Source organism: Poecilia formosa, unplaced genomic scaffold (assembly GCF_000485575.1).
Source record: "Poecilia formosa unplaced genomic scaffold, Poecilia_formosa-5.1.2 Scaffold25, whole genome shotgun sequence".
Lineage (NCBI taxonomy): Eukaryota > Metazoa > Chordata > Actinopteri > Cyprinodontiformes > Poeciliidae > Poecilia > Poecilia formosa.
The window spans coordinates 1,005,818-1,029,492 of NW_006799964.1; the positions used below are offsets into that span (position 1 = coordinate 1,005,818).

General features: G+C 36.0%; 1 protein-coding gene across 6 annotated transcripts in view; it reads right to left on the reverse strand.

Moving 5' to 3' along the window:
* Positions 1-23,675, reverse strand: part of pdlim5a (PDZ and LIM domain 5a) — a 51,394-nt gene that overhangs the window by 7,939 nt on the left and 19,780 nt on the right. Inside the window, exons 4-10 of one of the 6 annotated variants that reach the window (XM_016669538.1) lie at positions 18,290-18,326; positions 17,396-17,835; positions 14,640-14,660; positions 14,468-14,491; positions 14,030-14,202; positions 13,839-13,875; positions 2,870-2,952 (exon numbers count right to left, since the gene is read on the reverse strand). In XM_016669538.1, coding sequence (XP_016525024.1) covers positions 2,870-2,952; positions 13,839-13,875; positions 14,030-14,202; positions 14,468-14,491; positions 14,640-14,660; positions 17,396-17,835; positions 18,290-18,326 — 815 coding nt within the window. Of the gene's footprint in view, positions 1-2,869; positions 2,953-13,838; positions 13,876-14,029; positions 14,203-14,467; positions 14,492-14,639; positions 14,661-16,258; positions 16,282-17,395; positions 17,836-18,289; positions 18,327-23,675 lie in introns of all 6 variants that reach the window. The other 5 variants (XM_007548032.2, XM_016669539.1, XM_007548033.2 and 2 more) reach the window with 5 other exon arrangements.

Genomic DNA, 23,675 nt, shown 5'->3' on the forward strand with positions numbered 1-23,675 from the left:
TGCATTAATAAATATTAATGACTGACATGAACCGTCTGCAGCCAGGCTAGTCAATGGTGCAGATATGCCTAAAAGACCTCTTAGTTACCTCGAAGATGAATTTTGCAGGTGGGCCTTCTTGTTGCTATTGCTTAATACAAGACAACCACCTCCGTATCACTCTGGACTGCATGCAGAACACTGCACACTTTTGTTTTTGAGCACAAACATAGGCTAGTCAGAAAGGGCCAACAGACGTCCAAGCCACGCCAGAGTCGACAGTTCCTTAAAAAGCAGGTTTATGCACAGAATGTGTCACAGGCTCATATCAACATGAGGTCTCCCTGATGTTTGACAATTGCTAAATAAATGCAACTTATATATATATGTTTTTTTTTTCCTCTTCATGTCACATTTTTTGACTAATGTGACTTACACTCCGGAGTGTAAGTCCTGAGAAAATACAGTACACACATAGCCTATAATATGCACGATTTAGCTCATTTAGTATAAAACTAACTGAGCTAAATCTGAATCTCCAACTGTCTCTTGCCTCACCTAGGTTACTCAGCCACATTTATGTAAGAAATTAGTACTGTTAATGTCTAAAGGGGTGTGTAAAATAATGTGTTACTGCAATAACAGATTATGCAACAATGTTAACTGGTGGAGAGATCAGACCCAGAAATAGAAGAAGGACCACCAAGCAGGTCAGAAATTTCACATTTGTTACTACACCTTCCTGGGAGAATTTGTCTTTTTGCATCTCTCTAGTTTTCAGTGCCACTTTTACATTTTCTTGTTCACTTTTGCTCCATCTTTACGGCTACTACAGACTTATTTAATCTTACTTATGTTTTCATCAGTGAAAGGCGGGTAACGTTCAGCGGAGATAAAATGACAGTCTTTTTATCTTCTTGCACTGCAAGGCCTCAAGGTGTCAAAAGCTTTGGCTGTATGTTTTTTTTTATTAGTGATTTGTAGGACATTTGACCTCTAACCTCTCTGACTACACACTCAACAGGTGTTATGAAGGCGCATGCTGCTCGCTGACCACTGTTGTCACAGTCATGAATTAAGCACATCCATCTTTAGCAACACACAGAATATTTTTATTTTTAACACATTCCTAAAGTTTATGTGCATGCACACATACAGCCAAAAGCACACAAAGTCACACATGGACCACCAAGACAGCCGCTAGAACACTAAAACTTGAGCACCTGGCTAAACATAGAGCTTAGCTTTTCATCTCCAGAGTACAGATGTCCAGATGTTTTTGTATGTGTGGTTTAAGGAAAGGTAACATTTATCTTCCCACCATGCACATTGCGCATTATATCAAGGGTTGGTAGACAAAAGCAAATATTACTATAAAACTGCTGCTGCACAGAGTGGCATCTTGGGTTCATCAGATCTTTATAAGAACCATTAGACTCTAGGTACTTGAAGTACAGCCACAAAAAATGCCTTTTTGTCCAACTATCATAATCATTAAAATGTGGGGTTATGAAACATGTGACACTCAAGTTGATTTTGCTAGGAACAAAGACTCTACCATAATTATACTGCTAATTGTGGTAGATGATCTGTGATGCTGTCAGTTTGTTTGTCTGGGAAACGATTAAAAAGTATCATAAAGTTTTTGACTTTCCATATTCAATAAAAATCTGGTGGACTCTACCAGTGAGCTGTAAATCTTTACCAGGAGGTCTTTTTTTAAAATCCAGTCAAATACTTTTTCCACATATGCCTTAATAAATGCATATAAATCAAAAACTGTGTTGTGCTTTAACTGAGGTTGCCTTTATCTGATGTTTAGAATCATTTGATGATAAAAAAAGACAAAAAACAAGACTACTGTAAGGGTGCAAACACTTTCTCACATTCAGAAATAAATTATGTATACTCTATCGGTAAAATAACAATGTAATGGACAGAACATCAACACTGACTGCACTAGTTGAGGACTCAAAAAACATTCTTCAGCTTTACGCAGCTTGCCTCCAAAACATTTTTTTATTATTCCCAACAGGTTCTCTCTATAAATATTATCTTTCTGACAAAACAGAGCCACTGCATGTGGTATTGAGTAGGGTGCCAGAGGCCAATGTGGATTTTTTAATGGCTTTCCACTGAGGAAAAACACAAGAAAAACTGCGATGACCTATTTCATAACATATGTTGAGCGTCAGCCACAGAAAGTAAGGTCATTTTCCCCCTCGCAAATTGACTGTAACAACATTTGGTTTCACAACTGTAAAGCAGTTTCCCATTAGGCTAGAAGTGAGAGCCAAGAGTTTTTTTTGTTTTTTTTTTTTGTTTTTTTTGTGTGTGTGTGTATGTTTGCAAAGATGAAAACACTTTTTTTGTTTGGGAAAAGACTAAATTGTATCATAAAGTTTTTGAATTACCATATTCAATAAAAATCTGGTGGACTGACTATGCATATATATAATAAAGAAGATACATAATAGAGAAGTTATATGAATGATCCATACCACATTTGTGTTAGGGATTTTATGTTGTTTAAATATGTTGATTACGTTGCCGTCTGTAAAAGCAACACAGGCATAGCTTACCTGGAATAGCTCTAACAGATTTGTAACAATAATTTATGCACCATTTAACAAATTTTATGTAGCCCTGACAGTAGGAGCAAAATAGTGTATTAACAGCTAAAAGGAACATATTGTTTAAAATTATATTTGGTAACTGGGCAACACACTTCTACACTCTAATATCAGGCCCATAAATCTGATTTTTGACAGGATGCAATAATGGCAGCTGGCAATATTTGCAACTGCTACTTACTGGCTTTGTGACAGAGTGAATAAGTGAATAACCATAAATTATAAGTCCATCTTATCAACATAAAAATGGTGTTTACCGTGGTTTGAAGCAGTTCCTTTCATCATAGTTTTTACAACAGCAGATTCATGGGAGGTAAGCTGTGACTCCTCATCCTCTTCACTGTACAGAAACACAAAGAGAGAACATATTTTTTTTAAAAACCATTTTCTATGTTTTGCGATCAAATTTAGATTCCCACAATAATATTATTCCATCAACTCAAAATCCAAAATCTTTAAGTAAGTTGTCAAATAGTTTCTGGGATTTGTTTCATTGTTTACATATGGTTGAAAGGCATGAAAATTAAAAGTTCATGTAGAATCTCAGACCTTTTACTCTCTAAAAATATATATAATAAAGCTGATAGCTAAAACAGAGAGCTGTATTCAAGACAGTGCAGTTCCTAACTACCTGGTGACTATTGTATCAACCAATGTTTCCTATGTGGCTAATTTTAACCAAAAGTTTGTTCTGCTGGTATGTTAATAAACATGTTAGGAAAGAGTTTATGTAATTCTGATAATACATTATACCATTTAAAAAAGGACCCAAAAGATGCATTTACATTATTCAGGTAAGAACAGGAAACTAAATGCATTACAATGCCTCGTCATTAGAGACAAACTTTGTTCAAATGTCAGATGTTAAGAAGGAGAGAAAACAATGTTCCTATGACGGACTGCAGATACAAACAAAATCTGTTTTACTTTATTTGAAAGAATGAAAAAAAACTCACTTTGCAGTTTAATAGATGGCAGACAACTGAAAAGCTGACTGATGACACATAGTTTTGTTCTAAGTTGATATGATGCACGAAAACTAAGTTTCATCAGGAAAGAAACGCTAAAGAAAAGGTCAAAGAATCTGTTTGAGGACCACAAGGGTCCCAGTTCAGCTCTCTATATAAAATTAATAAAATAAGCAAAGATGTGGTAAATAACTGTAGGGTTTACAAACAATATTAAACAGATGTCAGTTGTTGAAATGAAAACACATTTGGTATGTTCTGTTGGTAAGATATTGCTTTAAATAGTCTGACCCTGATGAACTTATGCTTCAAAAGCCATCCTTATTGGATAGGTAATTCTGTTGGACCTACATGGGAGGAATTAGCTGTTTTCGCCCACAAAAGGTGTTTCTCTACCAATTTGCCTTTGTGGTTAATTAAATTTTGTCCAATAAAGTGCTGGTCACACGTTTTGGCAATAAATGTAGCATAAACACAAAATGTTAAATAATTTATCTATTGTTGTACGTTCATTAGAGTCTCTGTAAACGTCTTGTATAAAACACACAACTTCTGTTTCCATGGGGTATAAATATAACATGACACAAAGGCCCATTTGTTTTAGCTACTGGCTTTTAGGCTGGACAAGGCCCCACTTTTATCTTTCCGCCATCCAGATTGTGGCGGATTGCAAAGGGTGGGAGACATAATAAAACCTCCAAAGATCACTATAAAACTGCTGCTGCAAAGGGTGGCATCTTGGGTTCATCAAATCTTTATAAGAACCATTAGACTCTAGGTTCTTGAAGTACAGCCACAAAAAATGCCTTTTTCTCCAACCATCATAAATATAAAAATATGGAGTTATGAACATGTGGCAGTCCATGTGATTTCGCTAGAAACAAAGAATTAAAATGTGGATGGGAAACGCATATGCACAGCTCATCATAGTAGATGATCTGTGATGTTGTTGCTTAGTTTGTCTTGGAGAAACACTAAATTGTCAGTTTTTGAATTGTCATATTTGCATAGAAATCTGGTGGACTCTTCTGGTAAACTATAAATGAGTCATCGCTGGATCTTTTTTCAATCTAGTCAGCTGCAATCTGTTTGCCACATTAAAAAGTTAACATTAAAAGCCTTGAGAATACATTCCTTTTGTGATCACACAAATTATACCGTCTCATGTATTTTCTTTTTCCTTTATGCATATTCCTCCATTTATTTTTGTTTGCAACTTAACATTTCACGCATGTAAGAGATAGCAGTTTGACCATTTCCACACCAAAGTGCCGTTTTATGACACGGTTTTTATTCTAGTTCTGTTCTTCTTCAGTTTAATCATTCTGTGAGCTCTCTTGCACTCTGCCAGTGAAATCATTTGACCAACAACAACAGACAAAGAGGAGGGCCTTGTAGACTGAATATACTTTTACAACATGTCACGCAGAAGATGAGAAGAGTTCAAACACAAAGCAGGGTAACATATGCTCCTTCATTTATGTTATATGTAAGCCTTATATTACAAAACAATGTCTATATCCCTTTGACACAATTTGAAGTATGTGCATGTCTATCTACATGCATATATTTTCGAATGCCAGCACACTAGCTTGGGTGGGCTAACAGACTCTCTCCAGACACATTGCAGCCATAACACATAACTGCGGTCGATGCCAACAGTTGGATCACCACAACCTTTTCCCCTCGTGTCTGATTATTAGGGAACTCATGGCAGACAAATGTTATGGCAACTGCAGTCATAGTTACACTGAGTTGTGTCTGAATGTTTGTGTGAGTGAGACAGAAATAGCAAAGGAGAAAATACCAAGAGTGATGGAGTCAAAACAACCAAGATTTTAACTAGTTGAATTAAGAGCAAAGTGGAACAAAGAAAAAATTGTTTCAAAGACACTTTCATGTCCAAATCATGCATATATATATATTTTTGTTTTTGTGCATTGTGACCCAAACCTGGATAAAGTAGAAGATAATGAAAGGACAGATGGATTTTCAAATTCTCATCTTTGAAAGAGCAAGACCTTTATTTTGAAGGCCACTTGTGACCTTTATTTCAAAGGTCACACACCATAACTTTCTTTTTAATCACTGGTTCAAATCTACTTGGACTTTAGAACACAGTGCTGCAATGATCTCACCTATGAGACATTGATCATTTATTTAGAAGCACAGCTGTAAACTTTACTTTGGAGGTACAGATTCTTCTCCTGAAATCTGGTTTAGTTTAGTTAAAACTTTGCATGTACTCTTGCATAATTTGAAGATAATTTGTCAGTTATATTATGAAAATTATCGTTAAAGCATTTATTTAAAGCATAAAAAATATATTTTTTATCTGAGGCCTGCACAGTAGATCAGTTGGTAGCTCTGTTGCCTTGCAGCAAGAACGTCCAAGGTTCAAATCCAGGCCAAAGATCTTTCTGCATGCAGTTTGATGTTCTTCCCATGCATGCATGTGTTCTGGTTCCTCCCACAGTCCAAAAGCATATTTGTTAGATTAACTGGTGGCTCTAAATATTTCTTAGGTGTTAATGTGTGTGTGCATGGTTGTTTTGTACGATTTAGGGTTAGGGTCAGGGTACTCGTATATCTTTGTTTCCCTGCGCTGGACTGGCGATCTGTCCACTGTGTTTCCTACCTGCCACTAACTGCTTGCTGAATCTATGAAACAGCCCAGTTTATCAAAGTTTGTTAAATATGTATATGAATGTGAAAAATATGCATTAACAGATGGAAAAGAAGCATTTGTAAGATAATTTCAAGCTGACTTTTAATGTAATATTCAGTTAGGATAGTACTGTAAATATAGCCAAATTGAACTATCCTAAAGGCAGGAGTTAAAATGTATATTTAAAACAATGTCAAGCTTTGAGATATAATCAAATACTTTTATGCAGAATCTAATCTTTGAACATGTGAGCCCTAACTAATAAAATATGTCAGAGTTATCTGATCAAAATATGCTGTGGTGGGTAAATGAGTTACAGTGCAATGACATGAATTATGACAAATGCACCAAGATGACTGTTGTGTTAGCATTGATTTCTGCTAATCAGTCTATAGGCTGCACAATCCTAATCTAAGTAGTCAGCCATTGGAAGGAGACAATCAGACTGCACAACATCTCTCTCATGAGCCCAATTGTTTTGTGTTCTATGTGTCTGGGAACAGAGGCCAATGAACCTACGCAACACTAAATTCTACTGTATGCACCATATGCAGCTAATTTTCTTTTACTGTAAGGAGCCAACTAATTTTTTTTTTCCTCTGTATTTTGATACATGAAAGAAACTTCAAATCACCACCAACCGCCACATTTTTAAGCTACAGTTAGCAGCACTTAATGGTCTGTAATATTGCATTTGGAAATCCTTTGACATCTCTCCTTAGGCCTTGCAACCTCTCAGGTATGAAACAAAGCATCCGAGATGCTGTGGACCTCTTTTTCTTTGAAAAGCCTTGAGAATCTTCATTCACCCTTTTAATTACGAGGATTTTTTTAAGTGAAATTCTAAAGGAGATGAATGTGTAGAAAAGCACCTCATTCCCACTGTTAAACACAGTGAAGGATAAAGTAAATTTGCAACAGAAATATTGTAAACTTCAACATTTCAGAGAGTTTTCTTGGGGCGATTGACAGATTTCCATTTAAACTTTGGTGCAAGAAGCAACAAAAATAACAACCAACCAAACTTACATCTGTTCTGAACTTACATCACAGCTCTATCTGAATGAAAATACACCATTAATGGGCATCAACTCATCAAGTAAAATGTTCTTGTAGGGAAAAAAACCCTCATCCCCATCAAGCCATAATAACTAAAATATTATTAAAGGATCTATTTATTCAGTCCTTCCCAACATTTTAACGACCTCCATTCACATTAGTCACATTGAGTGGCTAATGACATGTGACAATTAGGACAGGAAATAAGATGTTCCTCAGTTCATCATTCATTAGAACTCATTACATGACAGCGCATTAATATTCTCCTCCAATCAGGCAAATTACATCTGGAATTGAATGTGTTTTACATGGAAGGGATGTTTATTTCGGGTTTTATTGTACTCAATTAATGCTGACCATCTGGATTCATTGGGCCACATATGAATCCTGTCAACAGCAAGGGATAATTAAAGAGGAAGTCGAGGAAAGCGAGCCGAACAGATTTGTTCGCCATTGTCGTTTTGTTTTGCGACCCACTGCATTCAAAGCGGCGTACAACAACTCCACTACTCCAAAAGCTGCCAAATCGTGACCTTTGTTGGAAATTTTAACGAGGGAAAACAGAGCAAATTTCATGTTATGTTATTTACATAATATATTATAACATGTGCATTGTAGGTCTAAGAAGAACTTGTTTCATGCATCTCATAAAAGCGTGGGTTTCATTCGGGCATAGGACAAATGTTTCATTAACACAGCTGACTGCTGTCCAGCAGATCTCCCTGCCACACAACAGATGGTCTATAATTTAGCAGCGTGATATTCTCTGGATGAAACTCAGGCCTCACATGCACACTATAGTATCCATGTGTGGAGATTCACACTCATACTATGACAAAGTCATCCATTTATTTATACAGACACCCATTCCAACAGACACATGCAGACCTTTTATTGCTTCATGGCCTGGGTGTCCAGTTGTTTCCACCAACCGATGACTGATCTCTCTGAGATGCTGCCAAGTTGTTTTACAGCGACCACAGAATGTTATAGTAGCAATGAACTGTCGCCACACAGACACATGTCCAGTGTCTTGTGGTGCTGGCTTGGTTTGAATAAACATGGACTTTTCACTGTCATGGATGGCATGTTCAGTGCTATTATTTATGCTGTTGGATAAATATAGGCACTCAACTTAACAGCTTTCCGGATATATATGAAAGTAGTTAAGGTATTTTATGTAAAGGGAAAAAAAATAGCTCTGCATTTAAACTTAATGAAGTGTCTTATAAAAACAATGAGAAGGTAATAATCAAAGGGTAATGCCATGGAAAAGATTAACACTTTATTGGTCATTGGTCACGAGTTAAAACTATGCATTTGCAACATACTATTTAATTTACTCTAATTTTTCCAAAAAAAAACAACAACAAAAAAAAAAAACCAGGAAGTCACCATGAGAAGTTAACCGATTGATTAAATCAGTCAAAAAAAGTATGAATAGATAAACAAATAAATAAATAAAACCAGACCACCATGTTCAGATTAAGATCAGGGCTACAAAAACACGCAACTGCAATATTATCGCAATTATCCAAGATATTTCCTTGATCTTCTCTTTGTTTTCTTTCTTCACAATTTCCCAAACATTTTTGTAAGTTTGGTCATGCATCCAAAATTAGCGTAAGATTTAGGGATCAGTGGCAGTGAAAGTCCTTGCATCTGGAACAACACATTATATGAATGCCTCGCTATATTTGAGTTTTACCCAAAATTGTAATAACCTGAAAAAAAATTGCAATGATTCTTCATTGCACCCTTGCGACTGCAAAATCTGTTAGTGAGAGTCCGATTTGATATCTTGCACATACCGTTCTTTTATGTTTCACATACACAAAAACAAGAAATATCAATTATAAATGTAGAGGAAGGATATTTTTTCTTATTTTTAATTGAGAACTTGGTGAAAAATTCCAGTGAACCAGTTAGCTAGTTAGATTTTCGTACACCCGGTAATAATAATAATAAATAAAAAAGCAGCAAAAAGGAGAAAAGCTTAAGTGACTTAGGAATTGGTCTTTATTAATCTCAAAGGGATTTATAATGTATTAACTAACACAGTGAAGGAAAGAACAAGCTGTTGACAGGGAACATACTGAAAAACTGATGATTGTTTCAAAGTGAAAGCCACATTAACACAGCAGTGAATTGGCACACTTCATTTACTATGAACAGAGCTCGTGTGTTGGACAGGTCATGTGGGGGAACTGGAGGCATATAAGGGGCAGAAGGCAGGCCTGGGTAAAACCACCATAGTGAATATTACTGTTTTCACAACATGCAAAAAAATTAAAATTAAAATTAAAAAATCAACAGTATGACGTAGTCAGGTCTGAATTAAAAAAAAAAAATCAAGACAAGTTACAGAATGACTGTAGCTGAGAAAAAATATTTTAATCAATGTAAAACGTTTATTATTTTGTAAATAATGTGTTTTTGTGCAGGACCCATGTCAGTGTAAAACAATTATCTTTATGTGTACCAGTTTCTCACTGAGCATTTAAAGTTGCCACCATCATAACCGTTGTGAACTCAAACATTTTAACATGTATGACTCCATCTAGTGGTGAACAAGGAAAACTGCTGATTTGAGTTATAAAAAAAAAGAAGAAGAAGAAGAAATGAAGGTGGAAAATTATTTTATTATCAAAATATTCCAGGAAAGAATTAGGCTTCACAATATCCTTGCTCAAATATTTCTGCAATAAACAGATTACAGGCTGGTGAAGCACCTAGTCAAATGACAATAACTTAATTATTATCAATCACCTATTAACTGCTTTTGAGCTTGAAGAAAGAGCTACATTTGGAAAAACACTTTAACGTTTTGTCAGAAAAACAGACCTAAAGTTCTCAAAACCAAGGGGCCCTTAAGACACAGCCCATTAAAAATATTCTGCAAGTTTACTGATTGTACGTATCATGTATCATGAAAAGCCTTGGAAAAAAGGCTTTTCATCTCAATAAGTTATTTTCCTTGTTAAAATAAAGTATATTTACACACAATATGATCTTTACCACTCATCCCTACTGTTTGACTTGTTTAATAAAACAATTAAAAATGTCTTTGATGTTTTAGATTTTTCTGAGCTTCTACAGCAAACATTTGATGGCATCATCATCACAAATGAGAGTAAGCAACAAAATTAATTGCTAAAGAAGCCGGTGGTTTAGAGTGGTTTACCCAAATAAATGAATGGAAAGTTGAGTGGAAGAAAAACTGTGGTCGAAAAAGCAACAGCTACAATTGCAGCCTTGAGGGGACTGTGAAACCAAGCACATTCCAGAGTTTTCTTGGATATTAACAGGACAAGACTTAGAACTGGAGCCTGTGTTTCAAAACTTACCACACTGAGGCTTATCCAGGACTAAAACGATTGCATTCCTTGTGCTAAGACCCTACTGACCCCTGACCTTCACTTTGAAAATGTATGGAGGAAGAAGAAGATGCCAAGCACTGGGCCCGACAATTCAGACAAACATAAGGCTTCTATCAAAGCCACCTGTGCTTTATTGACACCTCAAAAGAGCCACAAGACATGAACAAATACTTAGTACATAAAGTAAATAAATTTCTGAAGGCCATCCTTTGTATTTTAAACTGTTTTAATGGACATATATAATCTTCTGAAACACTCAATTTTAGGTGTCAATTATCTTTAAACCATAATCATCAAAATTAACAGAAATAAACACATCAAATGCATCATTCTGTGTGATAAATCTGGAATTGAATTACTGAAATAAAAGTATTTTTTAATGGCCTTTCTGATTCACTGAGATGTGACTGCAGATGGTCTAAAAGGCTTGTGTTGTTTAAGGCAGTGGGGTGGGAGTAAAGTTATTGTTTTATGTAGACTTGTGCGCTCCTCATCCATAAGAGTGAGCAAGGAGTCGACAGAGTGAAGAGGTGTGATTCAAAGTTTATAATAAACTTTATTACATAAATTCATTGTGAGCACTCTGCTTTATCTCGCACACCCATCAAACAAAAGAAAAAATAGACAATGAGTCTGCAAAAACTATAAATTTGTGCAGCATGAATTGTTTAGCTACCGCTGGATTTTATTCATCAGGATAAAACTACCGACGTTTTCCCTTGCAACTTTATTTTAGAATTGGTGAGACATTTTATAAAAGTCCAGCAACTGAAAGTGTTTAACGACTATGAAAAAAATAATCTCTTTAAAAGGATTTTTATTTAATTAAACCAATCAAAGTCAGTGGTTTTTTGTTTATTTACATATTTCCAGGTGTACAGAAAACCATGGTACAAATGCACTTTAATCCCATAGACATTTCTGAACTAGCAGGTGAAATCACAGAGCAAATTTCTTCATCAGAGTTTTAATTCCACTCTAGTAGCAATATCACAAGTGGTACAGGTTAAATTTAGAAAATAAAGATTGAAGCAGATATATTCTTTTTATATATCTTGAAAATATTTATAAAAGGTGGCATTCTCTGCAAATACAATAAGATTAAAGACAGAAGAACAGCTATATCAAATGATTGTATTGTTACTGCATAGTTCACTTGTCTTTAAAATGACTTACTTAAATCATTCAGGAAAAGGTGATGCAAAAACACCAAATTCCTTCAAGAGACCATCACCAGTTGTCATTTGTTTAGATATGCTGTATACATATTTCATACAAGGATATTGTATCTTACTCGTCAAAGTGTCGTTCAATATAACCTTCTATCAACGTTCAAAATAAATACTTCAACATTCTGAAACACACTTTCTTTAATGTATTTAATTTCTTTGGCAGATTTGCAGGACCATGGATAGTTAAAGCAGGTTCAAAGACACAGACAAAGCAAGAAGTGAAAAAAGGAAGTGGAAATTAACAATAAAACAGAAGCAGAACCATTTCACTAAAATGACTACTTTTTCTAACAACGATTTGTTTACCTTTTATGATATGATCAAATGGGTTAAACAATCTAAAACTATGTTCTGGGCTAAGTATGATGATGGATCATACGTTAAAGATGGAACTGATCTGAGTCTGTCATATAAAATATATGTAGTGTTTAAAGAAAGAAGAATAAGCTTCAAGACAAACAAGGAATCTTTTAATAAAAGCTGTAGACACAATGTTTCTTATCCTACAATGTATATTAACGAACGTGTTTTAGTTGGATCTATCCACAAGGAAACAAAGGTTCTCTTGTTGAATTTTGTAAGGATTTCTCTGCCTTACCGTGACAGGAAAGGGTACTTTATTCTGGTCATGATACCACCATCTTGTTTTTCATTTGTTCCATATTTTTCCTATGGCCTAATTTGGACAGTGATCAGATTCAGTATCAAATGCACATGAAACTCATTTTGGAGTATTATTCAACTGAAACTTACAAGCGATACGCAGTAGAATGACGAGGTATTAGAAAAGTCCATCTGCTTTGAAAACTGACTGAAAACAGGAAATCCATAGAGACGCAAAACCATGAGATAAACTTTCACATGTCCAGCTCTCATTCCAGGATCATTTTCTTTTACTTCCTTAGTATCACTAGACTTTTTTTCCAATCTTAGTAATCTCCTCACATAGACACGTAACACCCCAGAGATGTACAAATAGAGCAGCATACAACCACTAACACCCACAGATCCACACACACACACACAGACACACACACACACACAGACACACCGATACACACACATAGTCTACTGGACATTCAGGGTGCGAGCGGACACTCCATGGTGCCAGTTTCTCAGCTCGTTGTACTTGGGTCCAACTACAAGTCGAGTGGTATTCTTGTTCACTCTGCCGCCCAGAACCCAGCAGGAAAAGGGAGGAAAAAATAAGGAGAGAGAAGAGCAACAGAAGAAACATAAAAGAAGAACTTGAATAAATGGCAATAATCATTCTCAACAAAACTACAAGGAAATGGATTAAGGTCCATGCCAGAAAGAAAGCACAATGCCAGCAGCTGATGATGGTCAAAAAGCATTCAGATGGAAAATCTCCACTTTCATTATGGGAATAAATAATGCCCAAACACACAAATAACAACAAATATATTATGATTAATGCCACACACCAGCACAGACAATTGAAAGCAACGGCTTAAGTAATTTGTCACACAAACCAACAAGAGCACAGAGGGTCAAGAGGTCACGGCACACAACAACACAACTGTGGCAGAGTCATGATTCTCAACCACACAGTCACGAGTTGCATAACATGCAGCACAGCAAGACCGTCGGATTCACATTTCAACAATACTGATATGCACATTCATTACAAATTGGTGTAAAATCAATATTGAGCAACATGAAATAAGCGTTCGAAATGTCACACCTTGGCATTATTGGAAATCTTCACAGCATGAAGATTTGGCTTTTGCCTAACATTTTAGGCTGATTGCACATATTGTGTCATAAAGAGTTGGTATAAGTCTTTTGGTTCACTTCATATATGGAGATTTTATACTAAACATTCAAATAAGCAAGTTGAATGACAACAAAGCAACCACAGAAAACTAAATTGAAACTCTTTTTGTAGATGCACTTACATTGTCTTCTTTGATGCATCAGCTTCTTCATTTTGAACTAGAAGGAAAGTTATTTAAATCAAATGAATAATTTCCAAAATGCACTGTAAAGGTGATTAATTTTGCCACATTCAGATATGTGTAGTAATAGTTTATTCAACAACAACAACAAAAAAAATGCATAAAACGGTTAGTTTCCAATTCTGTCGTACCGTTCTCCGTGCCTGTGATCTGAGCCAGAATCCTGAAAGATCGGGACTGGGTGGTGCCCGTGCGTGGACGCCAGTCCTCTGTGTCCTCCATTATGCGCTTTCTGCTGGCATCAGCGTGAGAAGGCACATGGTAAAAATGGATGTCTGTGTCCACAACATGTTTCCTGGGAATACTGAGAAAAGACAGACGAATGAGGGAACGATCAGATCAGAAAGTACCTCTAAAAGCTAATTTATCTTTTCATTCTTCTGCCTTTCATGGTGGTGGTTACTCCACAGTTTTACCAGTACATATTGAGTTTCATGGGATGAAATAAGTTTGTTAGATGACTAGATGAGATGGAACTGCTTCACACAGTAGTGCTAATTAGAATGTGAAAAGGGCCACGCCACACTTTGTTAAATGGACTTGGAGTACTTTTTAAACCAGCATGATACCTTGGAGGCAGATGCAGAGGTTTTCTTGGGAATCAAGGAGAAGAACAAGGAAATATAGAGTCCAAATAAAGGAAAGGGACTATAAAACAGCAGCCTTTCATATCTTTTATAAAAATAACAAAACAAAACAAAACAAAACAAAAAAAAAAAACTGAATTGTGTTAAGACTTACTTTAAAGTATTTTGAGGTCCACTATTGGAGCATCAAAAAAAGGACAAAGCAATAGAAAGTCATTAATTTCTGGGCAAGTATTTGATGGAAATGTGTTCTTATAAAACATAGAGAAAAAGAAAATGACCGTGTGGAGTACAAATAGCAATATGAGCACAACACAACAGCAGAACATTATGTTCTCTAAACCTGCAATATTTAAGTTTCATTTTCAACCACATGGTGGTGCTTTTACAGTGTATAAGTCCGTATGGGTAGAAGTTCAGTCATCTTTAATCAAATGTTATAAAGACATGCTGTTTTTCGCTTTTGGTGGTGCAAAGCAAACTGAAACTATAACAGTGTTCAGTTTGTTTGCATGTGTGCATGTACAGTAATGATGAAGTATTGCTTGGCAGCAAGCTGCTGAAATGTCTGTCAGAGTCAGTAAATCAACTCCCAGGAGAAACCAACACATTGATACACACTGAGTGTGTCTCGATCAATCATCTATAAATACACCATCTCTTACTATCTTTCCCAGCACTCTGAATAGTCTGATTTATGAGTGTCAATAAAACACATTCTGTTTATGTGATGTGGATACTGAAATGTATTTCTGCAGGAAGGTTGGTAATGCCGCGTATGTAGGCTATCTGTTAAAGATTCACACTGTTTGATCAAGTGCAGATTCTGCAGTAAGTAGCCCGAATATTTAATTGAACACACATCCATTGTGATGAAGAATTATTTATGTGCACAACTATTGGCTAAAATATGTTGTAATTGAAAACTCTGCACTCCTGTGAAATAAAATGTGTATTTTACAAGTGCAAAATACAATTTAATGTCAGGTTTTTTGTTTTTTTTTCCCAGAAACTGACTGAATGGTGACTATTTCAACTGGCTAATCAAACAATAGCTTGCTTCAAGAAAATACCAGCTAAACAGCTTATCTATCTTTGAAGAGATTTGTGTTATTTTCTTAGATGCATGTGAGAAATTCAGAACCAATCTTAAACAGACTGTAAAGCAGAGAATGTGTCAAATGTTAAACACACCCAACCAGTATGATCTAATTTCCAATGTATGAGCATCGAGAGGTATTAGCATTTTTTTAAGAAGTTGCTTAAAATGTCAATGCTGGTCTGAAAAATTTCGAAGTCGGTTTCCACTGGGAAACTGGAAATATAAATAGTACTTTGAGGACTTTCAATTTCCCCTTATTTTGTGACGAATTATAGAAAAACTAATAACTTATTAGTTTCTGTCTGGAACATAGATCTTTGGACACAATATTAATTACACTACACTGAATCTATCATTATTCTGTAGCTGACCACACACTAGATACATAATAACCACGTTTTGTTGTTGTTGTTGGAAAAGATTTCAGAAATACAAAACATTTGTGATCAGAATTATTCACTATTTAGTTTAGACTCAGTGAAAAAAAGATTTGTTGTTCACAAACTGCCCAAAACCTGAATCACAAATACAAACACAAACCCTACAAATAATGATGAGACGAAGAAAAAGACGTCAGTAAGTCAAGTAAGTGGGCAAAGACAGTGAGATATACAAGTATCAGCTAAAAAAAAAACACCAGAGCAAACACTCAACATGCTTCAGACACTAACTTTTTGACTGGGCGAGACGTATTCTGGAAAGCAGAAAAATAAAGGATGAAATAAAGAGAAGACAGAGAGCATAGATTATATACTTGTGAACAAGTCTATCAACATAGAAATTGAAACGCTTTGCTCATGACTCCCTTCTGAAACAAATCACACAACATGCACAAGAGGAAAGCATGCAGCCCCTAAACACTAGCTTGTTTACATAATCCCAGCAACGAAATAGAAAAGGTGTAATCTGCAAACACAGTAGAGTGACGTCTCTGTGATTAAACAGGCATATTATGGAAAATTATTTCATGAATAATGTTTGAAATATGAAGGATCCTACTGACCATTTAGAGAAAACATATTAAGCACATGACTGGGTAAACTGGGTTGCAGGGTCGCACTCTCTCTCTCTCTCTCTCTCTCTCTCTCTTTCTCTCTCTCTCCCTCTCTCTCTTTTCTCTCTCTCTCTTTTTCTCTCTCTCTCTGTCTGTATGGGTATTTGGTGTTGGCTTGTTCACAGTACTTTGTGCAAATAATTTGTGTTTTCAGACTGTCAGAGAAAGAGAAACCACTAACAATATTCAAAAGTGCCTAGAAAACACAGAAATCTTACAGCAAAGTGTGGTAACCCTAAAACTTAATGGGAAAGTAAAAATTAAACAAATGATTCTTAATTTTATCTTAGAAATCTAAAATGTGTTTATTGTCCGATCAGAGAAATTAAAATGATTGTAACAAACTAAACATACCGAAATGGCAGATGTGGGTACATGAAGAGTGATAGGGGGCGGTTTTGCTGTATTTGAGGTCTCTGACGTGTCAAGATGAATGCTGAGGTTGCATCCTTCTCCTCTTAATTATTTAAACAGCATGCTTAGAGCATGCTCAACGAAAAGGTGGCAGGATGTAGAGCCATTTCTCACTATGTCCCTCAAAATCACATTGTCAGAATTAAAGTTTTATTTATATGCCTAAAGGTTAATATTTTAGCTTGAAGTCATTCAGAGGAAAAGTGGAGAAATTCTGTGATACAGTTAGGGAAGAAACTAAGTGGCAGGTTCTAAGACTCTCAAGGAGAAAGATAAAAAAAACAAAAAAAAAACAGGATACCAATAATGGATTAATTAATCTGATTAGTCTGCCACTCACCCATTAAACTGTGGTAAGGCTCCTCCCTGACTCTCCAACAGGCCCCGCCTTTGCCCCATGGCCACCTCACACGCATTTTCAGTTGAGTAGAGGTTGATCGGTGTGTTATACACTGATGGCTGAGGCGCAACCAGGACAGGGTGGGAGGAGGAAGAGGATGCAGAGGACGGGAAAGAGATCAAAGGAGGAGAAGGGAAACCTGGAGGAAGAGGAGGAGGAGGGGCAGGACCAATGTGGGATGAGGCAGGAGTGAAGGCAGAGGATGGGGAAGGGATGAAGGTGGTGAAAGGTGACTGTGAAGGAGAGTATACACCCTCAGAGCTGCAGCCCCCATAAGGTCTGGGGGTTTTGTTGTGAGGGGCAGAGCACTGAGACTGGGGATGTTGTGAAACAGAGGGATGGCTGATGGCTACTGGTTTTATGAGGTCTGTTCGGTTGTCCTATCAATATGACAAAAGAACATGCAAATACACACAAAAATGAATTAAATCAAAGCATAAAACACGGATGCCTCCCATATATGCGTTTGCGTCCGATAAAAACAAATGAATGATGTACTTTTTAAAATAATGGAGTAGTTTCTACAGGCTGTGTGATCAGCCTAGGTTCTAGGAAAGCATCAGTGTTTTATCAAACAGTTCAATGTAAATAAGTGAGGACATGCAACAACAATTATATACGGCATTGTTTCAGAAGGGTGTGATGCTCTTGAAGACAAGTTCAAGGCACTATGTTCAGTAGCTTTTTATAGGATAATTATTCTAATCAGTTTTCACCTAAATAACATCTATGTAAATTGCACAATGTGTGACTTTTTAAAGAATCGTCATATTTGACAACTGTATTTTTGTAGAACAGGTTTTGACTTATTTCATGAAAACAATTTTACATTACCTTTGGTGCCACTGGAGGGGGCTTAGAAACACTGGACCTGTAAAGGAGTGAAAAGAAGAAGAAAAAAAGATGAAATTATTATCATTGTCCACCACGTTATTTTTCATATCAAAATACGCCTTAAAAGGTTTTTCTGCTTGGGTAAAATTACAAAAGTGCTTCCAGAGAATTTACTGATATTGATGGAAACTAGACTGTCAAAGTTTCAAACGTTATTGAGGATTTAAAAAAAAAAAAAAAAAAAGGCAGTCATGGTGAATTACAACTGAACCTGAGCTGTGAGCATTAAAACCAATGTGAAAAAAATTCTGTCATCAGCTCTGACAGAATCCAAATGGCTCTGGCTGCGTCTGCATGTCAAAGAGTGAAACACGAGTTGCATGAGTGGGGAAATGTGGCATTGCTCAAAGTTTTTTGAAAACAGCTGTTTTCATTCAACAAAGGTCTGTATCAATCCGATACTCTTTGTGTTCATACCGTAAATGCCTGTTTGTCCTAAAAAAAAAAAAAAACTTTTTTTAGGAACATTCTTACCCTCATACTCTTCATTGACTTACAAATCACAAAATGATTTAGTACGCTATCCTAACATTTAAATCATATGTCATCTGTTGAAATGAACCTTTGTTTAAACATACCCTATGCTATAATATGCTGAAACAGACAACAGCAGTCAGGACTAGATTCAGACATCAGTGGTAATGTGTGTACATTTGCAAAATAAATATGGCTTATGAATAACTTTTCACAACTTGCAGTAAAGAGGAAAAATTGTTTCCATAAATTCAAAGGCTAAGTAAACCAAACTGTAACTGAAGACACACAAACGTCAGCTGCCTTGCATTTCTTTCAGAGCAACCCCCCCCCCTGGACTCCTTCTCAGGGAGCTCCGTGTCCTTCAGCTCTGAAAACGAACCAGCCCTCTGCCTGTGCTTAAGACGACATTAGTCCACAGATAGAGATAGTTGGTTTGGCCTTTTCTGTTCGACTCCTGTTTCCCACTGGTTTGCCAATGTTGCACTGATACTGTGACTATGTTTTTGAAATGGTGTTTTTAAGGAGGTGCACTTCTGGGAAAATTGTGTGTGATGCAAGTTTTATTAACGTCACTATTTGCAGCAAAAGCTACTTTCTTTATCAGTAAAGGGTAATAATTAAAAAGTGTTGATGAAGGAACATTGATTTCCACCTTCTCTATATAATTAATATATTTTAAGAGACATTTGGTATTGTGATTTACCTTGCAAATACAGTCACATCCCTAAATCTTTTTTTTTTTTCATTATAACTATCAATTTAGCTGCAATTTACAAATTTACAGACTACAGACATCCGTGAACATAAACAGTAAATCTATCCATGGATTCTCAATTGGCTTTAGGTCTGGACTCCGACTGGAATATTCCAACACAAAAAACATTATTTGATCTAAACTGTTGCGTTGCAGCTCTGGTTGTATGGTTTGCTTGACTCTTTGCCACCTCTAACAGGTTTTCAATTTTGGGATGGCAGCCTAAAAGACACTGAACAAATAGGCACACAACTTTTCATTGAAAAGTATGTGTCCCTTTCTTTCCACTTTACATGTATGCACCATTTTATTTAGCTCTATCAAATAAAATCCTAATAAAACACACTGAAGTTTGTTGTTGAGACAACATTAAGTAAATGGGGTGAGAATGCATTACTTTGACAATGTATTAATGTATGCCATAAAGGCTCGGCCAAAAGCAGAATAACACGAAGCTTAAAATACATTGCTGACTGACAGAGCACACCCTATATTTCATACGGCCTCACTAAGACTGCGTCACCTTCATCCCTGCAAGTTTCCATGGACACACGATTCTGTAAATAGTCTACCTAGTACTCGGTTTATCTGTGGACAGCCTTCACTTGCACAAGTTGTGGGATGAAAATATATCTGGCACATGAGGTATGAAGGGGAAGCCTGGGGTATCAAGTAGGGATTATAAATATGACTCTGTCACCCCAGTGAGCTGCTGCCTCAATTACAAAGCATCTATAACAGGAAAACAGCAGCATGGAAATATGTTGCTGTCATACACCAGAGTGGAAGAGGTATTCAAGTCAGAGTCTAATGTTATCACAAAGGCTTTTCCTTGCTTTTGAGAATTTGTATCAAATGTATATTTTTTTTTATGTAAAAAACTCAGTTTTCCACAGTGATATTCTCATGACCTTCGGTGTCAATTTAAGTATTGAGTTTCATAAATATTTTCTGATTAGAGGCGACACTACACAAAAACAAACTGAGTTTGAAATTTTACTACATAAGAAACTTTACCCAAGTAATCTGTCCTTTGGAGAGCTTTGGGATGTTTTTAGATAATGCCGATTACTGTTTTCATTTTGATCTGACCTGCCAGATTTAATTCTGACAACTTGGGTTTTTCTCCTCCTTTATTTCTAGAGAGAAAGATATAAGCAACCATCTTACTTCAATGCTTTTTGAGAAGCCCAAATGTTTAAGAACATGTAATTTATTTAGCGTTTTATCAGATTGTTTATGTTTTTTGTTGTATTTGTTGAAGACGTTGTTACTTGGCCTGTGCCTCGACATACCACCAGGTTTTTAAATGGACGAGGTTAGAAAAGGTTCAGGATGCCCGGACAATTTGAACGGAGAGCTGTGTCATGTTTCATTGTTAGGTGGGGCAAGAATTTGCATGGTGAGAATGTGCATGTGCAAAGGTTGAGTGCATCAGTATCAGCTGTGAAACAAACATCATGGTTGAATAAAAATGATACTAAATATTTTTTTTTAATAATAGGAATAATTTTGGGCTTGATTGCAACTCATGTAGAAAGTTGAGAACAAATCATAAAAAAAATATCAAGGACAAGTTAAATAGCACATTGGAGGCATATTTAAATAAAAGAATCCCTTTTAAGATGTAAATGCTGCTGGTATTTTGTGAATTATCTCTGAAGGAGCAATTCACTATTTTCGCAAATGACCCAATCAGGTATCCAAATAACTTAAACATTTTTCATGCCGTACATTTTTTTTATTAAACTTTTTTTTAGAAAGCTAAGCACAGGAAATGGTAGACTACAATAAATTAAGCCTTTAAAGAATCGTCCTGCTGTTTATTTGACAGATTCTTTCTTGGGATTGAACGTACAAAAAGCTGGTCAATGTGCGTTCACACAAAAGCACACATCCAGTGAGGCGGTGTGCTGGGTGTGGTGACAGTGAATTCAGCCGTGAGAGGTTAGCCCAGGAAATTTTACTGGATGAGTGCAATAACACAGACTACAAGGAACAGTTTATTCCCTTCATAGCATCTGGCCTGGAAATACGTTTAATGAATGCAAACTCACACAAAGACACGCAGTATGTCCAACCAGGTTTGTCTTCTGCTTTAACACAGTTTGACCATTCCTTTTCTTTGCTCCTGTTCTGTAACATTCTATCTGGATAATTTTCCACTTTAGAAGTTTTCTTCATATTTTTACCTGGTTTAGGCACAATATATATATATTCTTTTATTTTCTTGATTTTAAATCTTGAAAAGCAACCCATAATGTAATGTATCATGTATTGGGCTGCCGTTACTAAAGAATGAAACAGAACAATCTTTAGTGATGACATATTGCTAATTATTGGCATATGAAGTTCAATTGGTGAATTTATACGTACTGTAACTTTTAAACGGAAAAAGCAAACTTTAGCACACTAAGGCAATTAAATATAAACAATGGCAATATGTTTTATGTTAAGACTTACTTTCATGTGTCAAATGGGTTTTTAAATTAACCCTCAAAAATGGTTTTCAGATCTCATACTAATGGATTATGGGTACAAAATTTGTTTTTTTTTCAAGCTCTGAACAATTTGTCAGAGTACAAGTGGGTTTTTGTGATGTGCACATTTCTTATCTGTCTACCTTCCACTATTATCTTGGCAAAAGCCATTGCAGGCGTTTCACTGAGAATGACATCACATGGACTTCAAACCTGCCACTGACCAGACACAGGAAAAAGTCTATGTTTAAACTACACCAACTTCCCTCCAATAACATTACTCATTTAAATAGGCGTGAGGTAAAGCAGCGGTTCAGTATTGAACTATCACAGACAGAATGCTTTGGTTTCTAAATTCACAGGATCATCAAACCCTTTTTTTTTAATCTTTATTAGTTGTAAGGGTGTAAGACTACATAGAGTTCACAAGATGAAAAGATAGATGATGGAGAGTTCAGGAATGTTTAGTAATATTTTAGGGAAAACCAAAAATCCAGTTTTCTGTTTTCACAAAAAAAAAACATGAAGGTCTCATATTTTCACTGGACATTTTATCACTTAACCCTTTTTAGGAATGGGTTGAAAACCACCTTATCTCTAGAACTGCCCTAAGTAATTGAAGCATGTACATTTAACAAGAAATTAGTAATATTGCTTTAATAATTTTGCATTATAGCATCAAACAGTTGCATCAGATTTATCTGCTGCACATCATGGTGTGAATCTCCACAACCAAAATGTGCTCTAATCTACTGAGGTCTGGTGACTGTACAGCCCATTAGAGAACAGTGAACTCATTGTGTTGTTCAAGGAAACCAGTTTTAGATCACATAAACTCGGTGACATCGTGCATTAGCCTGCTGGAAGTACCCATCAGAAAACGGGTACATTGTCCTTGCAAAGAGATTACTGGGTGGGCCAAAATGTGTCAAGAAAATATACTGACACCATTGCACTAGTCTGAGTCACTGTTACAAGGAAGTATATATACATGGGTTTATGCCAAATTTGCGACCAGTAACTGGGATGCTGCAGTTTAACTCAATAACTACCAGACCAAACATCATTTCCCCAGTCCTCCACTGTCCAGTTTTGTTGAGATTGTTTTAATTGTGGCTTCAACTTCAGAATATTAGTCCACCGTAGTGGTTCACATTTTTCTTAAAGTGTACCAAACCATTTTTTGATTTTCATCATACCTAGTTTAGCATGAGGATATCATGTGGGAAAAATAACCTTTCTGATGAGACACATTGAATACAGCACTGGATTTAAACATTTGACTCACGGATGTTTTTGTAACCAAGTTATTCAGTCATTGACTTGATTTGACTGATTTTATTTAACACTCTCATTGTCCACATGATACATTATTTGATACATTACACAAATATGTAGCCTTCATGCCCTGACCTGGTCTGTTGTTTATATGCGTCTGCACACGTCTGATAACCTCAGTTGTAGATAAACCACTGACGTTACAACATGGCTTGTTAGAATTTATAGGTTAATTACATGAAGTTAATGAGGTGACAGAAAATGCCACAACTTTGCTTTGTACGGTAACATAGCAACAAATTGGCACATTTCACTGTCTAACAAAAACACTCAGCAG